Consider the following 14,308-nt stretch of genomic DNA (forward strand, 5'->3'; position numbering starts at 1 on the left):
TTTATATATGTGGGGGCGACATATGGACAGGTACAGCTCTAATTAACAGACTTTCACTCATCCAACCCGGATTTCAGACTCTCTGGAAAGTCTGCTCCCAATATTGTTTATACAGATACCTGCTGAGATGAAGACAGCAGACAGCTAGCAGCCACAGCCGCCTGTGTCTGTAGTATTTAATGTTTGTAGTTTTTGTCCGCAAATAATCACTAACTACTACCTGAGTGGGACATAAACTGGATATGGAAACTTCAACATAAAAGTTTTGCCTTATGAAAGATGTTAACTGCAACCCTGACTTTTACTTTGAAGGTACTGAACTTTCTCTATTTCCAGTTTACATCCCTTTTTTTTTTTTACCGTTTTACTACTACTTAGGTAGTAGTTAGTGAATATTGGCAGACAAACAAGAAAAATATATTTTTGAGACTCAAAATGTGGTCTTAGTGTTGGGGTTACAATTAGGTTATGGTTAGGTTATGATATGAAAACAAGTGTGTGTGTGTGTGTATGTATATGTATGTTTGCTGTGAACGTGTTTATTTCTGCTGTAAATGTCGGACACGTTAACACGGGAGTGTATGGGGGCTGACCCGCCGCTGGCGCCCCTGTTGGCCGCTGGGGGAGCTGCAGAGTGCGGAATTTGAGGCCCGGGGTCTGTGCTCGGCATCTGCGGTGGAAGTGTGTCCTGTTTCAGTCCGTGAGGGCACAAAGTGTCGAACTGCTCCTTTAAACTCTGAAAGTCTCCTTTTCTCCGTGTGAACTCCTCCTCCTCTGCGCGCAGATAGGATCAACCTGTTGTGCCTGATCCGGGATCAGCTCAGCCTGCGGCCCCGTGCACCCGGCTCCGGTGAACTGATCCGGGGCCAGTGCAGGTCCACTGCTCCTCCAGCCTCCACCCCCGCAGTCTTTTCCTTCCACTCCACTTGAGTGCAGCCCGTCTCCGTTCCCACGCCTCCAGTGATCGTATTGAATCAGCAAACTGCGCGATATGCGGAAACGAGCAGAGTAAAACCGCAGCGGTGTGCGGAATTGTGCACGTTTCAGAGCGGACTAACGATGCAGGGATCACCGTGGGCAGGCCTTCCACTTTCTCCGCTGGAGGAGTAACTGCACACAGGGGGACATGAACTTTTCGGGCTTGCTTATTAAGATGTCGACGGTCCGTCCGTGAGGGATTTAAAATTCTAGTTTCATGTTTGGTGGGACGGGGTGTTTTAAAATCATTGAAGCATCTGTGGCTGAGACTTTGCTTTGGTAAGGAGGTTTTTCTTGGAGGAGCTCGGCTGAAGGAGGACCGCGCTCCTCAGGAATTCGACGCCTGAAGCTGAAGTGTCCGTGAACGCCGCACGGAGCTAGCTAGCATGTAAGCTAGCTGTTGGGGGAGTTTTCTGTTTATTTAACGGATTAAAAGGATAGAAAAAGCCGTTAAGTTGGCATTAACGCTGACTTTGAGGAGGTCCCGCACAGTCGACCTTAGCTAACTACTTTCCCGGGAGAGGGCTTCGGTGTTCCGGGACTTTTGTGTACTAACTGCGAGTTAGCCCTTAAGTCGCTTCTAGTGTTAGCCGTCGTTAGCGTCCAGCCATGCCGCAGCTGAGCCGGGAGGACGGCGACGACCTGGGTGCCAGCGACGAGCTCATCGCCTTCAAAGACGAAGGTGAGCAGGAGGAGAAGCGCAACGTGTCCGCCGAGCGAGATCTGGACGACGTCAAGTCCTCCCTGGTCAACGAGTCAGAGACCAACAGCAGCTCGGACTCAGAGGTGAGTCAAAGCGGGGCCACAGCGGGGCAGCCGGGACCCCAGCGGGCGCTGTGTTTACCCGCCCCGTGTGCTCCTCTGTGCAGGCAGACCGGCGCCCCGAGCCCCGTCCAGGTGTGGCGAGCAGGGGCAGGCAGAGCCAGCTGAGCGAGGAAGGTAAGAGCCACAGTGCTGCTTTATGAAGTTTATGAGCCCGCTGGGAGGGAGATGGTCTCCAGCAGCAGAACACCTGGACACGGAGCTCTGTGTACCCGAGACCAGGTGAAACCTCCAAGAGACACACCTGTAACAGAGTCCAGGTGTTTCTGGGTACTTTATTGACATCATCCTCTATTGTCATTTAGATTGTTTTATTTCCAGCCCTATTTTACACCCATGTTTCTGTATTTGTAAACATGTCTGACCTTTTTTATTAATATTTTAAGCACATATTTTCTGCATTTAAAGGATAATGCCACATTTATGTTTACATTATTTATATAAATATTTCTGGGTGTCTCAGAGAGCTATTAGCAGTTGTATTTACAAACACTTATGTTTATTTGCTATATATTTTAGTTTATTGTAAGTATTTTGACTGTTTTAATTGTTTTAGAAAATTTTATTGGGTTAATGTAATTTCTTGGACAACTTGTCTTGCTTCATGTATTTGCTCCTGACTTTGTTGGAATCTTATTTTAATTATATTGAGTGTGTTTCACGTCTTTTAGACATTTAAGTACATTTGGAATGTAACATTTTTAGAAATTATTTAAATGTAATGTAATATATACAAAATAATAAATATTAATATTAATTAAAATTATTGTTGAATATTTAAATATTAATAATATGTCTCATGCATATTTCTGTCATATAATGTTTGTTTATTTTTTAAATATTAATAGTTTTGGGGGGGTTTAAATTTTTGCTACAAATATTCAGTATTTTATATCTCTCTCATTGGCTCTTTTAGAACACTTTATTTATTTTAATTAGATATTTTAGTAATGATAAATTACTTAAAATAAATTTTTCATTAGCTTGATTTAAATTTTGTTTTTGGTATTGATTTCTTTTAGCCGACATTTTTGTGCTTACACGTGTAAGCTTCCTGCTTCCAGCAGTGCGGTGAAGTCAGAGGGTGTTTGGCGTCGTGAATTCCTGATCTTAATCAGAATGAGGGTTTCACTGGAGATGCAGCTGATTAATAATCTGATTCAGGTCTTGGGCTGTAAAAGCTGAACTGAATGTGAGCCTGAACTTGAACTGGTCTCAGGTCAGCGTGCACTGTTGATCCTTTTTATCTGTTTCTCAGCTCTGAGGAAGCAGCAGCGTGATGGAGGCCTCCTCCAGCCCTCGCCCTACGTCGGGTACCCGTTCTTCATGTTCCCTGACCTTGGGAACCTCTGCAGCCCGTACCTCGCCAATGGAGCCCTGACGGCGGGTGCCCGAACGGTAAGATGCAGACACAGAGATGCTGAAAGTGTTTTTTTCATTTGGTTTTCATTTTTCGTTTTCATTCAAATTTTAATTACTTTTTTTTTTTTTTTTTAGATTTTTGTCAATGTTATCTGAAAAACATAAAATGTTATCTATAGAATTTAAAAATTTATTATTGAATTTTTTTAAATTGATTTTATGTTTTTCAAATATTTTATCAATTTGAGCATTTTTATTTATTTGTTTATGTATTTATTTACTTTTTTAGGTGATTTATTTTTAGATGTGTACTTACAGTTGGTACAGCTCAGTCACGCTCGTGCACATGAAGCCATTCACGTGACACACTTTAACCCGATAGAAGGCCGCAGCAGAGACGAAAATCACGCTGACTCACCTGAAGGCTGCGTGTGTGTGCGTGCGTGTGTGTGTGTGGTTGGGCAGGTCGAGCTCAGTGACGAGCTGCAGATTAGCTGCTGTAGCTTGGGGTTGGCGAGCTGGGATTAGAGGTTAATGCAGTGTGACGGTGAGGGGCTCTGATCTGAAGGTTGCTCTCGGGTAGAGGCGGGGCTTAAAGCAAACCGTGGTTACAGAGCAAAGTGGATGATGACGAGAAGAAGGTGGTTTTACGGTTGTTCAGCCTGGCACCAGAGGTGGAGGATGATTGGTGCCACTCCCTGAGGTTGTCACAAATAAATCATTTTTCCCCTGAGGCCACATTTCATGTCAGTTTTACAGCCGAGTATTCCCAGGAACCCAGGTCTGGGGTTTCTTTCCTTCTCCTGTGTGTTTAAAGTCTGAAAGCTCTCAGGTGGGTTTGTTATTGTTATCATTACCCGAGAGCTGGTTAGCTAAGTCGCAGTTCGGCCTCTGGCTACTGAAACGTCTTTTGACAGAAACACTGAGAAAAGAGCATCAGGATAAAACTGACTCTGCAGTGGATTTCAGGTTTAGAAAAATTACATTTTTGTAATTTCTCTTCAAATTATTTTACATGTGTGATAACCAAAAGTGGGTTATGTTCATCGTTGAGATTACACAAGACAGCAAAAGAAGCCTTTATGCAGCTGCTGAAAGACCAGAGCCGGGTCCAGGTGTCGAGTACGAGCCACACCTGCAGTCTGGTGATGCTGCTCAGGTGTGAAATAGCACAGGTATCCCTGCTCTGCTCACAGTTCAGACTTCCTGCACCCCTCTCAGGCTATGTCCACACTAGCCCAGATAGATTTGAAAACAGCGTTTTCGTCTGAAAACGCGCCGCGTCCACACTAGCGTTTTCAGTCGTTTTCACAGAGTTGTGCGTCCATATTGAAATGGCCCAAAACGCTTACGTTCCAGTCCTGTGCATTCGCAAAAGCGAGTGAGAATTAAAGAATTTGAAGAAAAGCTACCTGGAGCATGTACAAACTGGTATTAATCTTTTTTTAGGGCTGTCAAAATTGAGAGCAAACAAAGCAACTGCTGTATAATGCACTCTGCTATCTTTGTTTAGGGGCATGACTTTGTTTTAGTCATGACTGCATCACATGACTAAAAACATGTGATACATGTGATCGTTTTAGAAAGTCTGCGTTTTCCAGTGTCCACACTGCGACTGGACAGCTCCGTTTTGAAATGTATGTGTTTTCGAGAGCGTTTTCAAAATGCTGCATTTTTCCTTGAGGAAAACGCTGTCTCAGTGTGGACGGGAGGCCAAAACGGAGAGAAAACGATGCGTTTTCACACAAAAACGCATTAGTGTGGGCGTAGCCTCAGTGTTTTGGAGGAGGTGCGCCTGGCAGTCTGAGGGCGTCAGAGTAACCAGGCTGTCATTAATCGGGCACTGAAAACATGGGCACGTGCGCGCGCACACACGCACACACCTTTCAGATCATTGAAGCTAGTGTATTTGCAGTGTGTGTGTGTGTGTGTGTGTGTGTGTGTGTGTGTGTTGTAATTTGAGCATGTCAGTCCTGTTTTTTGGTAACACGTGCATGTTGATACAGGCGAATGTCTCCATTTAAAGCTGCCCACACACTCAGGCCCTTTGCAGGTTAGTGCATGGACTGTTTACAAAAGATTGATGGAGCACTGAGCACTGTGACATCATCATTGGTGTTTAAACTGGTGATTTATAAACACCACCTGGCAGACCCAGGACACGCTGGAGAGATTATATCTCTCGGCTGGCCTGGGAATGCCTTGGTGTTCCCCCGGACAAGCTGGAGGAGGTGGCTGGGGAGAGGGAGGTCTGGGCTTCTCTGCTTGGGCTGCTGCCCACGCAACCCGGTCCTGGATAAGCAGAAGAGGATGGATGGATTTATAAACACGTGACACGAGAGCAGGTTTGGAAGCATGTTCATGTCTGCTGTACTGTCTTGATGATGTTCAGTCATCCAGTCCCAAAAAGGTGAATGTGTTCATCTACACATGAATTTTCAGTCACTCATCCAAGTGACCAATCATTTCTCCCAAAGTTGGACATTTCAGTGTGGGCCTCGCCTGCTGGCCGTCAGAGGAACTGCAGCTTTCTGACTTTAATCTTTTAGCCTGAGGTTACAGCTGGTTCTCCACCTGCTCTGTGGGGTGGTGTCTGAATGTCTGCATAGAAGCCTCTGCAGAACAGAAAACAACACGATGATTATATTTTTATTTTATCTATATTTTTGTGTGAGCTTTGGATTTAATCCCAACTTGAACCAGTTTAACCAGTCTGATGTGCTGTTTTCAGTGTTTCTGTTTTGAGTTGAATCTCAGACCTGTGGGGACACGCTGGTGAAGTGTTGGTGATTCTTATTTTACACATAGAGCTTCTCGGTTTGTTTGCAGTGCTGTAATCAGCATCTGACTGATTGGCTGAGCTGGCTTGCAGTCAGTCACACCTGAGCTGTCGTGAATAGAAGCAGGAGGACCGAGGGGGCTGGGCTTTAAAAGGTTGTTGATAAAGCCGGGTGTGTGTGTGTGTGTGTGTGTGCTTGTTTAGTTAAAGTTGGTCCCTCTCAGCAGGCCAGACAGTCCCACAGCTCCTTATTTTCCTTCATATTGTCTGCAGTGTCTTAAAATACCAGGAGGACAACCTGTTTAAACACCCTCACACACAGAGGGACACACACACTAATGCACACTAACACACAGTCACACACACACAGTTCTGCTTTCTTCACTGTGTTCCTGTACACAGAACAGAAACAGTTTATTCCCAAACGTGGAGGAAACAGGAAGCGCTTGCTGCTCGCTGCAGATCTGGGTCAGACTGATGGTTCATGACACACGCTCTGACATCATCAAACTGAAGGCGTCTCCTTCATCTGATCCCGAGGCAGAACCCGGACCATCAGGACCAGAACAGGAAGATGAGGCATCAGCTCGATAGGCGTCTTCACGTCTCAGATCAGCAGTCAGGGTAGACTGCTCCTCCCAACCTCGCCCTCCAGGAAACGAAGGCCATTACATCCCTAAGAAAAGACCACAGCACCATAGTTCTGCTTCAGCCAATCATCGCTCCAGAATAACCTCCAACAGCTGGACAGCGAAAACCACCTCGACCACAATCACTGCCTCCTCCATCCCACAGCACGTTGTAGGTGGACCCCCAGAGACTTACAGAAAGGAGCTCCATTCAGGCTGGAATTGCAGGTTGAGGTGGAGCATCTTCAGGACCCTAAAGGCAGCCGGATGACTGAGCAACTGACGTAGCTGAGCTGTGGACGTAAGTCAGGCCAAACATGTCTGCTGTTCGCCGTGAGCCAACGCTTCTGAATCCACCCAGGGCATCCTGCCACCATCAGCACGCCTCTTTTTCACTCAGGGTTACGCAGCACTACTTCCCTGAGGGGGGGGGGGGGCTGCTTTGTTTATTTTGGAGTGCCTCGGTAACCCTGAGGTTGGACTCTGGAAGGAAGCTGCCGTCATTCTTCTACCCGGAGATCGCAGCAAGTCATGGAGATGTTCAGACTCTGCTGCTCTGGCTAGACTGCAACAGAAAGTCCTACTCAGTAACTTCCTGTTACTCTAAATATGTTATGACACTGCCTACCACTAGGTGTTGCACCGCTCTGTGTAAACAAGCGAGGCGGAAAGTGAGACGATGCAAAGGAAGTCATCTCACTGCAGTGTGTGTGTGTGTGTGTGTGTGTGTGTGTGTGTGTGTGTGTGTGTGTGTGTGTGTTTACATGCTTGTTACAGAGCGTGGGAGAAGATAAGAGCTGCGTTCTTATTGGTGGTTCATGGCGTTTTGTGGACTTTGAGCACGTACTGCTCACCTGCTCACCTGCTCAGGTGCTTGGTGGTGATGTCACTGCAGTCCAGAAGGTACATCAGAGCCACAGTGGTCCTGTGGTTAAGGGTCAGGGGTCACAGCTGATTGGAGGACTGAGCACCTGGGGTCTGTTTACATTTGATAAAGTGAGGGGGATGGGGGTGTGTGTTTGTGGAAGGGGTGGGGTCAGAACAACTTCGGTTTAGATCTAATCTGTCCCTCTTCTTCCTCCCCGTGTAAGCCAGGTCATTGGTCCATTCATCAGTGGGTGTGGCCCTGTGTTGGTGTTTCTGGTGTGCAGGAATGTAAACATGCGTCACAAAGTGCGATGTCTCATCTTGGTGTCAGTGTTTCCTGCAACACTGACACACAGAGCTTCAGATCAACACACCTGGACAGGTCACATCATCACCCCCATCACTGCACATTATCAGCAGTCACCTGAACATCCAGATGGGTCAGAGTGTTTCAGTGCAGCTGTTAAAGTAAAGATGCACCGTGTGTGTTCAGAGCCCGGACACACACACACTTTGGTGCCACTGCAGCAGTGAGTTTGTTCATCCTGATTTGAGGAAACGAGGTGTCCAGATGGTGTAATATGACTTCCTGTGAGCTGTTCTCCTGCAGACATGAACCTGATCTGTGAACGTGTTCTTGGACACACGTGTTGAAGCTTCACTTGGATGAAAACAGAAGTGGGAGTGTCGGGTTCTCCCTGTGTGGCGTTGCTCAGATGAGGCTTAGGTGAAACGTGTCTGAGCAGCTTTCGTTCCAGCATTGATGGAGTTTGGTCAGTTATGACAGAGCTGCTGGAACACGCGGTGCTCAGCCAGCTTAGCTAAAGTCTGCAAAAGTCTGACCTTTCAGTTCCTCCACCAATAAGTTTGCTTCGTTTTCATAAGATGGGCAACCTCGGTGATGAGTTTACATTTCATGGTGAGTTTGAGGCCGGAAGCTGCTCCTGTGGGCGTTCTGTGGATTAGTCTGACCTGCTGGGAGGAAACTCAGACGTGGCCTTCAGCAAAGACTTTATTAGGCTGAGGAAGATGATTTCCTTCAGGCTTTAAACCCTTCATCCAGATTTGTGTCAGTGCTGGGATTACTGGTAAATATTGCAGAGAAATCATGACCAACGTGTGTGCGTGCGTGTGTGTCCGTGTGTCCGTCTCCACAGTACCTGCCCTTTCAGTGGCCGCTGCTCGACGTCCCAGGAAGAGCATCCGTCAGAGACACAGCGACTCCCTCACACCTGGTAAGAGCTTAGAGATGAAACTAACATCAGCTCCGTCCTGATTGGTTCTCAGGCAGGTGGAGGATGATGTTTCTCCAGTTTATCATGTTGTCATGGAGATAGTCACTGATTCAACATCTGAGGTTAAAACAAGCCGGACCGTGCTCCTTCTCATCCTCACCATCACCACGCTGTAAATCAGGGTGATGTGCACAGCCTCTTATGGAGAGTGCACTTATTTATTTACTGCCCCGATCAGCTGCTCGGCCTTTGTAGTTGCAGTGCGCCCTCTGGTGGACAAACACAGCCATTTCATCCATCTCTTCTTCACTTCTTTGAGTTTCATTCTTCTGATGTTGCAGTTTTAATGATGTCCTGGTGGATTTGCACACAGAAGAGCCGTCAGAAAGCTTTAATCCGATCATTCTGTTCTTCCAGCTCTGCGCTAATCCCGCTAACTGCTTCCCTATTACTGAGTCACCCTCACATAGCAGTATTACAGTAATGTCACAGATAGTGTCAGACCAAGGCCTGGGTCGGGGAGTCGCTCTGAGGCATCAGTAACACGAGGAGCTATTTATAAGAAAATAATCTGTCCTTCCTCTGATACAATAATCCAGAACCCTGAGATTATAATCTCATATTCATCTTTGCCTCTTAGCTGCTGTCTCTGTGTCCATTTGCAGTCCAGCAGTGTGCCGATAGTGCAGCATCCCCACGTGTCCCACCTCCACCCGCTGCTGTCCTATAGCCCCGAGGCCTTCTCCCCACCGAGGGCCTCACCTGGCTTCTCTCCTGAAGCAGGTAAGCGGCATCCCTGCCTCCATCTTTAATCCTGTGGGCATGATGGTGAAGCTGAAGCATGAAGCTGAGTTGTCTCTGCAGCAGGGGTGTCCCGGTCTCCTCACGCCTCCTGCTACCCAGTCTCCCCTGGAGCCATGCCTCAGATCCCACACCCTCTGGGATGGCTGTGAGTACCACACACACACACACACACACACACACACACACACACGGTTCAGGGTTCCCATGGTAATCTCACAATTACATCACAGCCCTCACAGGAAACAATGATGCTGTTTCTGAGGGAAGAGAAAAAACTCAGTCACATGGAAGCACAGAGGAAATGTACTGAAGTACCACTGCTGACCTGGATCACTGATGCTCTGCAGTGACCCTTTCAGCCAATCAGAGCTGAGCTCTTCTGGCACAGTTATGAATGAGGAAGCGACAGAGCGAGTGCGAGGAGCTGAACTTTGTGTTTGTTGATCCAGTTCAAGCTGAAGGCTCCCGCCGACCAGGAAGTCATAAAAACACGGCATCACGACGATTCATGTGAAACCTGCCGTACCTGTACAATCAGCTGCTGAATGACACAGGCTCGTGTTTATCTTAAACTGGTAAAAGCTGGAGAATCAGAGGATGCTTCCAGGAAAACCCCCGGCCTTAAACACTGAGGGGACACGCCCACCTCCTCGGCCGTCCTGATTGGCAGATCCAGTCGTGGGGCCGGCGAGAGGTTTCTGCACATGTTACACGGCTGTCAGCTAACAAGAAGTCCTCACATCTGCTCGTGTTTCTGTCTGCAGGCAGGGCCAGCACATGTACCCCATAGCCGGGGGCTTCTCGCCGGCAGCACTCGCCATGAACGCCTCCATGTCGAGGTAAGCGACCGAGACTAAACACGCCGTTTTGATGCTCATGTGTAGTTTGAATCAGCTCCACCTGCTCACTGTGGCTGAAGTGAAGCGTGATCCTCGCACCTTATCGCCTCATGTCAGAGTTCCTTGTATTACTCCTCAGGCTTCAGGACGCCTTGCGGGATCACGTGTTGTGTTAGCAAAGTAAAAGCTTTACATGTTGAGTCAGTTTGGATTATTGTGGGTTTATTTTGTTAAAATGACAAATAAACAAAATAAAACAAAACATAAAGAAAAAAATCCAGATCCATATTTTAAAAACAGGTGAGCCAGGCCAGTTTTCTCACATTGTTGAAAGTGTTATAGCTCAAGCTGATTTAATTAACATATATATTATCCTGGACTCTTCAGGGCAAAGTAGGTGTTAAAATAAACATGTCCATATTTAATGCAGTTTCTTGTTTTTTGTGGTAAAACTGTTCATATTTCTTCAGTTCAGCATGAAAGTTAATGGAAAATAGCATTTTCTTTGTTTTTGTCTCATTTCCTATTCTGCGTGCTTTATTTCACTGTTGGAATTCAACAATATACCAACTGTATACCATTCATAAACCATCTCCGTCTGTGTGACGCTTTTATTAGTGCATGCTCAGATATGGGATGTAGCAGCACTCCTTGAATTGTTGCTTTTTTAATGATCCAGTAGTATTTAACCTTTCCCTGTTCTGTTCAGTCTGGTGTCGAGAAGCTTCTCTCCTCGCTTGGTGCCCACCCCTCAGTTGTCCGTCCCCCACCCCGCCATCATCCGCACCGAAGTCAAGCAGGAGCCTGAAAGTGATAGCTGCGACGGAGGCGGGGCCAGCAGCGTTCAGCCAAGGTAAAAATAAATGGCCTCACAGTTTAATTCCAGCAGCTGCTCCTCCCACCCATTTTGTCACCAAGGTTACACTCACCCGTCTCACACCTGTGTCCCCACAGGAAGGCGACACCTGAAACCAAGCGCGAGGGCGATGAGGACAGGAAGCTGCACATCAAGAAGCCGCTGAACGCCTTTATGCTATACATGAGGGAGGAGCGGCCCAAAGTGGTCGCCATGTGCAAAGTGAAGGAGAGCTCGTCCATCAACCAGATCCTCGGACAGAGGGTACTGCGCCAGGGGGCGGAGCTTTATTTTTAGTCTAATGTCTTTACACATTTTAACATTCCAGACACATTTTATTCACATATTCATGTTCAAATATTCATGTTTTCATATTTACATTTATTTCACGTTTAAAATGTAAAATTATTGACAGCTGTGATGTTTTCAGAATAAATCAAGTTTTTATTCTTGATTCATAAATCAAGACAATTATGAATAAAATAAATTTTAATAATTAAGTTGTCATTTGGACAGAAAGTTGGAGGTCAGAGGTCACTCTTAGTGACATTATGGAGAAAGTGATGTCAGGTGTAGCGTCATAAAGCCGTCGGGATGAATGGAAGAATCTGAAGTTCAGAAAGGATCGAATCAGTTTCATGTTTGAGATTTAAACTTTATTAAAATTACATAAAGGAAAGTTGTAAGATTCTCTGAATCATCAAACATTCAAAGTTATGATGAAATCATTTCATCACAGCTAAAATAATAGTAAAGTCGTGTGATGAGGTAGATTGTCCCTTCTTGAGCCTACTTCCTGTTAAAAGAGGGTTCTTCCTCCTCACTGTGGCCGAGTCCTGCAGGGTTATGTAAATAAATATAAGTATATATAAATAAGTTTAGATTGAATCTCATTGGTGGGTTTGTTTGTTTGTTTGTTTGTTTGTTTGTTTGTTTTCCGTGTTCATGGATTCGTCATTTTTCACGTGTCTGCTGTGTTTTTTTCCGTCCTCAGTGGCACTCACTGACAAAGGACGAGCAGGCCAAATACTACGAGCTGGCACGCCAAGAGAGGCTCCTGCACTCCAAGCTTTACCCCGGCTGGTCGGCCAGAGACAACTATGTGAGTATAAAAGTTGCGTGATCATGTGTCACATGTTCGTGTCAGCTGACGTGCTCACGGCTCGTTTCCTGCAGGGGAAGAAGAAGAAGAGAAAGAGGGCGAGGATGGAGATGAAGCTCGAAGGTAATGCAATGTTTGCTGTTTTCTTTGTGACAATGTAGAAAATGTCACAATGATGTCACTTTTGTGCGTCTGCTCCTCAGTTGCCGCGGCGGCACCGTCAGACAACTTCCCCCCGCAGCTGAAGAGGCCTCGTGTCTCCGTGGGAGCCGAGGACCCACCGCCGCCTCCACCGCACACACAGACTGCACACGTGCGCCATCACCTGACGCAGCCGCACACCGTCTCTCACCTGACACACACCCACCTGTCACAGGCGAGCCCCGCCTCCTCCTTGGACTCTCCCGCGACTCCCACCACGTCGCTGGCCTCGCCCGCTGCCCCTGCGCCGACGCACACGGAGCACACACACTCGTCGTCCTTCAGTGGGCACACGTCACCGTACCCCGAGCAGCTGCAGCCGCTCTCCCTTACCACCAAGCCCCAGCGGCCACCACTGTCCCTGAACCGCGCCACCATCACCACGGGCCCCCCCACGCCTTCCTCCAACACCGCCTCGTCCCCGCAACAACGGCCCCCTCCTCTGCGCTCTCAGCCTTTCCTGGCCCCGCCTTCTACCTCTTCGAGCTCTCACGGTGCCTTAACTCAGCAGCTCCGAAGAACCAATCAGCCGTGACGAACGGCGTGAGAAACACAAATAAATTCTGACCTCGTTTTTACCGCCACTGTTTTTTATGCTCTTTTCTATCCGTGTCATGTTTGTATGTTTGTACGAGAATAAAAGGACGTGTAATTGGTCAATATTTGACTGCACCTCGGACTCCAAGGAACTATTTTTACACTTTTTCAGGAAGTAACAGTGAGGGGGCGGGGCTTAGTTTGTTTAACATGCTTTTTTTACCTGGTAGTTTTGAGTGTAAACAGATTTCCTGTTTCCTCCTCTTTGTTAATAAACCTTCACTCAGCTCTCACCTGACGTTTCAGAGCTCTCTGTGTGCAGCGTCCAACAGGCTCTGACTCTGGGGTCAAAGATCATCATCGAAACATCGCGGCCCATTGTTTTTATCTCATTTACTGTTTGCAGCAGATTATCCAAGTCTCTGTGGAATCAGAGTCAGGAATATTTTGAAAAAATCAAGCCTAGATAATGTCCGACATTAACGTCATGTATTATAAAGAAAACGAGCTTCATCTCTGAGACTAAACAAGAAAAATAAAGGTGCACACATACACGGTACTTTAATACCCACAGGCTTTTTCTTTGTTGCTTCCAGAGTTTCAGTGTTTTATGTGTGGACGAAGGAAAAAGAAAACTTTGCCTGTGTGCCGTGTTTTTGGATCAAGCTGAATTATTTCATGGATATGGTTATGTCACCACCTGCTGCTCTGTCCAGCTCCACAGACCTTGAGGTTGCTTTTTTGTTTTGGTTATATGAGGACAAAAACATTTTCCAAAACTAATTTGGGAAAAATAATAAACTCGTGTACATGTGGTCATAACCTTGATTCCACTGATGTTAATGTCTTGGAAAGATTTAGGAAAAAGGTTTTGAGAAACACTCAGCAAAAGAAAATATACTTGGAAAATCCAACATTTAAATATAGAAATTTATCACAAAAAAAGGTGACTCTCTCAGGAAGTAACAGTGAGGGGCCCCAACAATCTGTGTCTATAATCTGTAACAGTGGCTGTTAAAGTGTGGCAGGTGACAAAAAAGGTAGATTAAAGTCATCAAAAGTTAAAACCTTGGTTAATGTGTAGAGATGATCCAAGTTTTCCTTGTAAAATTATAATCTGTACAGAAACTCAAATTTAAAGAGCTCTGCTGTGTTCTGAGATTAAAGTCATTAAAACATTAACATATCTGTAACTGCGTTCACAGGAAGGTAAAAAAAAGGTCCTGAATGTTCTTTAGAAGTGTGGCTCCTCTCCGTGAGGTTGTAAGGAAAAACATGGACGCTTCCTGAAGGTAAG

The 14,308-nt window shown here is 46.4% G+C and overlaps 1 protein-coding gene across 2 annotated transcripts; it reads left to right on the forward strand.

Annotated features, from left to right (window-relative positions):
* The first annotated feature begins 695 nt into the window (after window positions 1-695).
* On the forward strand, window positions 696-13,304 carry LOC146514865 (transcription factor 7-like 1-A). Of its 2 annotated transcripts, none has more exons than XM_085167484.1 (12): window positions 696-1,764; window positions 1,848-1,917; window positions 3,059-3,198; window positions 8,595-8,672; window positions 9,338-9,455; window positions 9,540-9,621; window positions 10,241-10,315; window positions 11,025-11,168; window positions 11,270-11,435; window positions 12,166-12,273; window positions 12,348-12,396; window positions 12,477-13,304. In XM_085167484.1, the coding sequence occupies exons 1-12, from the start codon at window positions 1,588-1,590 to the stop codon at window positions 13,007-13,009; spliced, it is 1,740 nt and encodes a 579-aa protein (XP_085023610.1). In that variant the 5' UTR covers window positions 696-1,587; the 3' UTR covers window positions 13,010-13,304. The 2 variants fall into 2 exon arrangements, with proteins under 2 accessions (XP_085023610.1, XP_085023609.1); XM_085167483.1 differs by having other exon boundaries at window positions 770-1,764; window positions 9,537-9,621.
* The last annotated feature ends 1,004 nt before the right edge of the window (window positions 13,305-14,308 follow it).

This window comes from Neolamprologus multifasciatus, chromosome 7 (assembly GCF_963576455.1).
Source record: "Neolamprologus multifasciatus chromosome 7, fNeoMul1.2, whole genome shotgun sequence".
Classification (NCBI taxonomy): Eukaryota; Metazoa; Chordata; class Actinopteri; order Cichliformes; family Cichlidae; genus Neolamprologus; species Neolamprologus multifasciatus.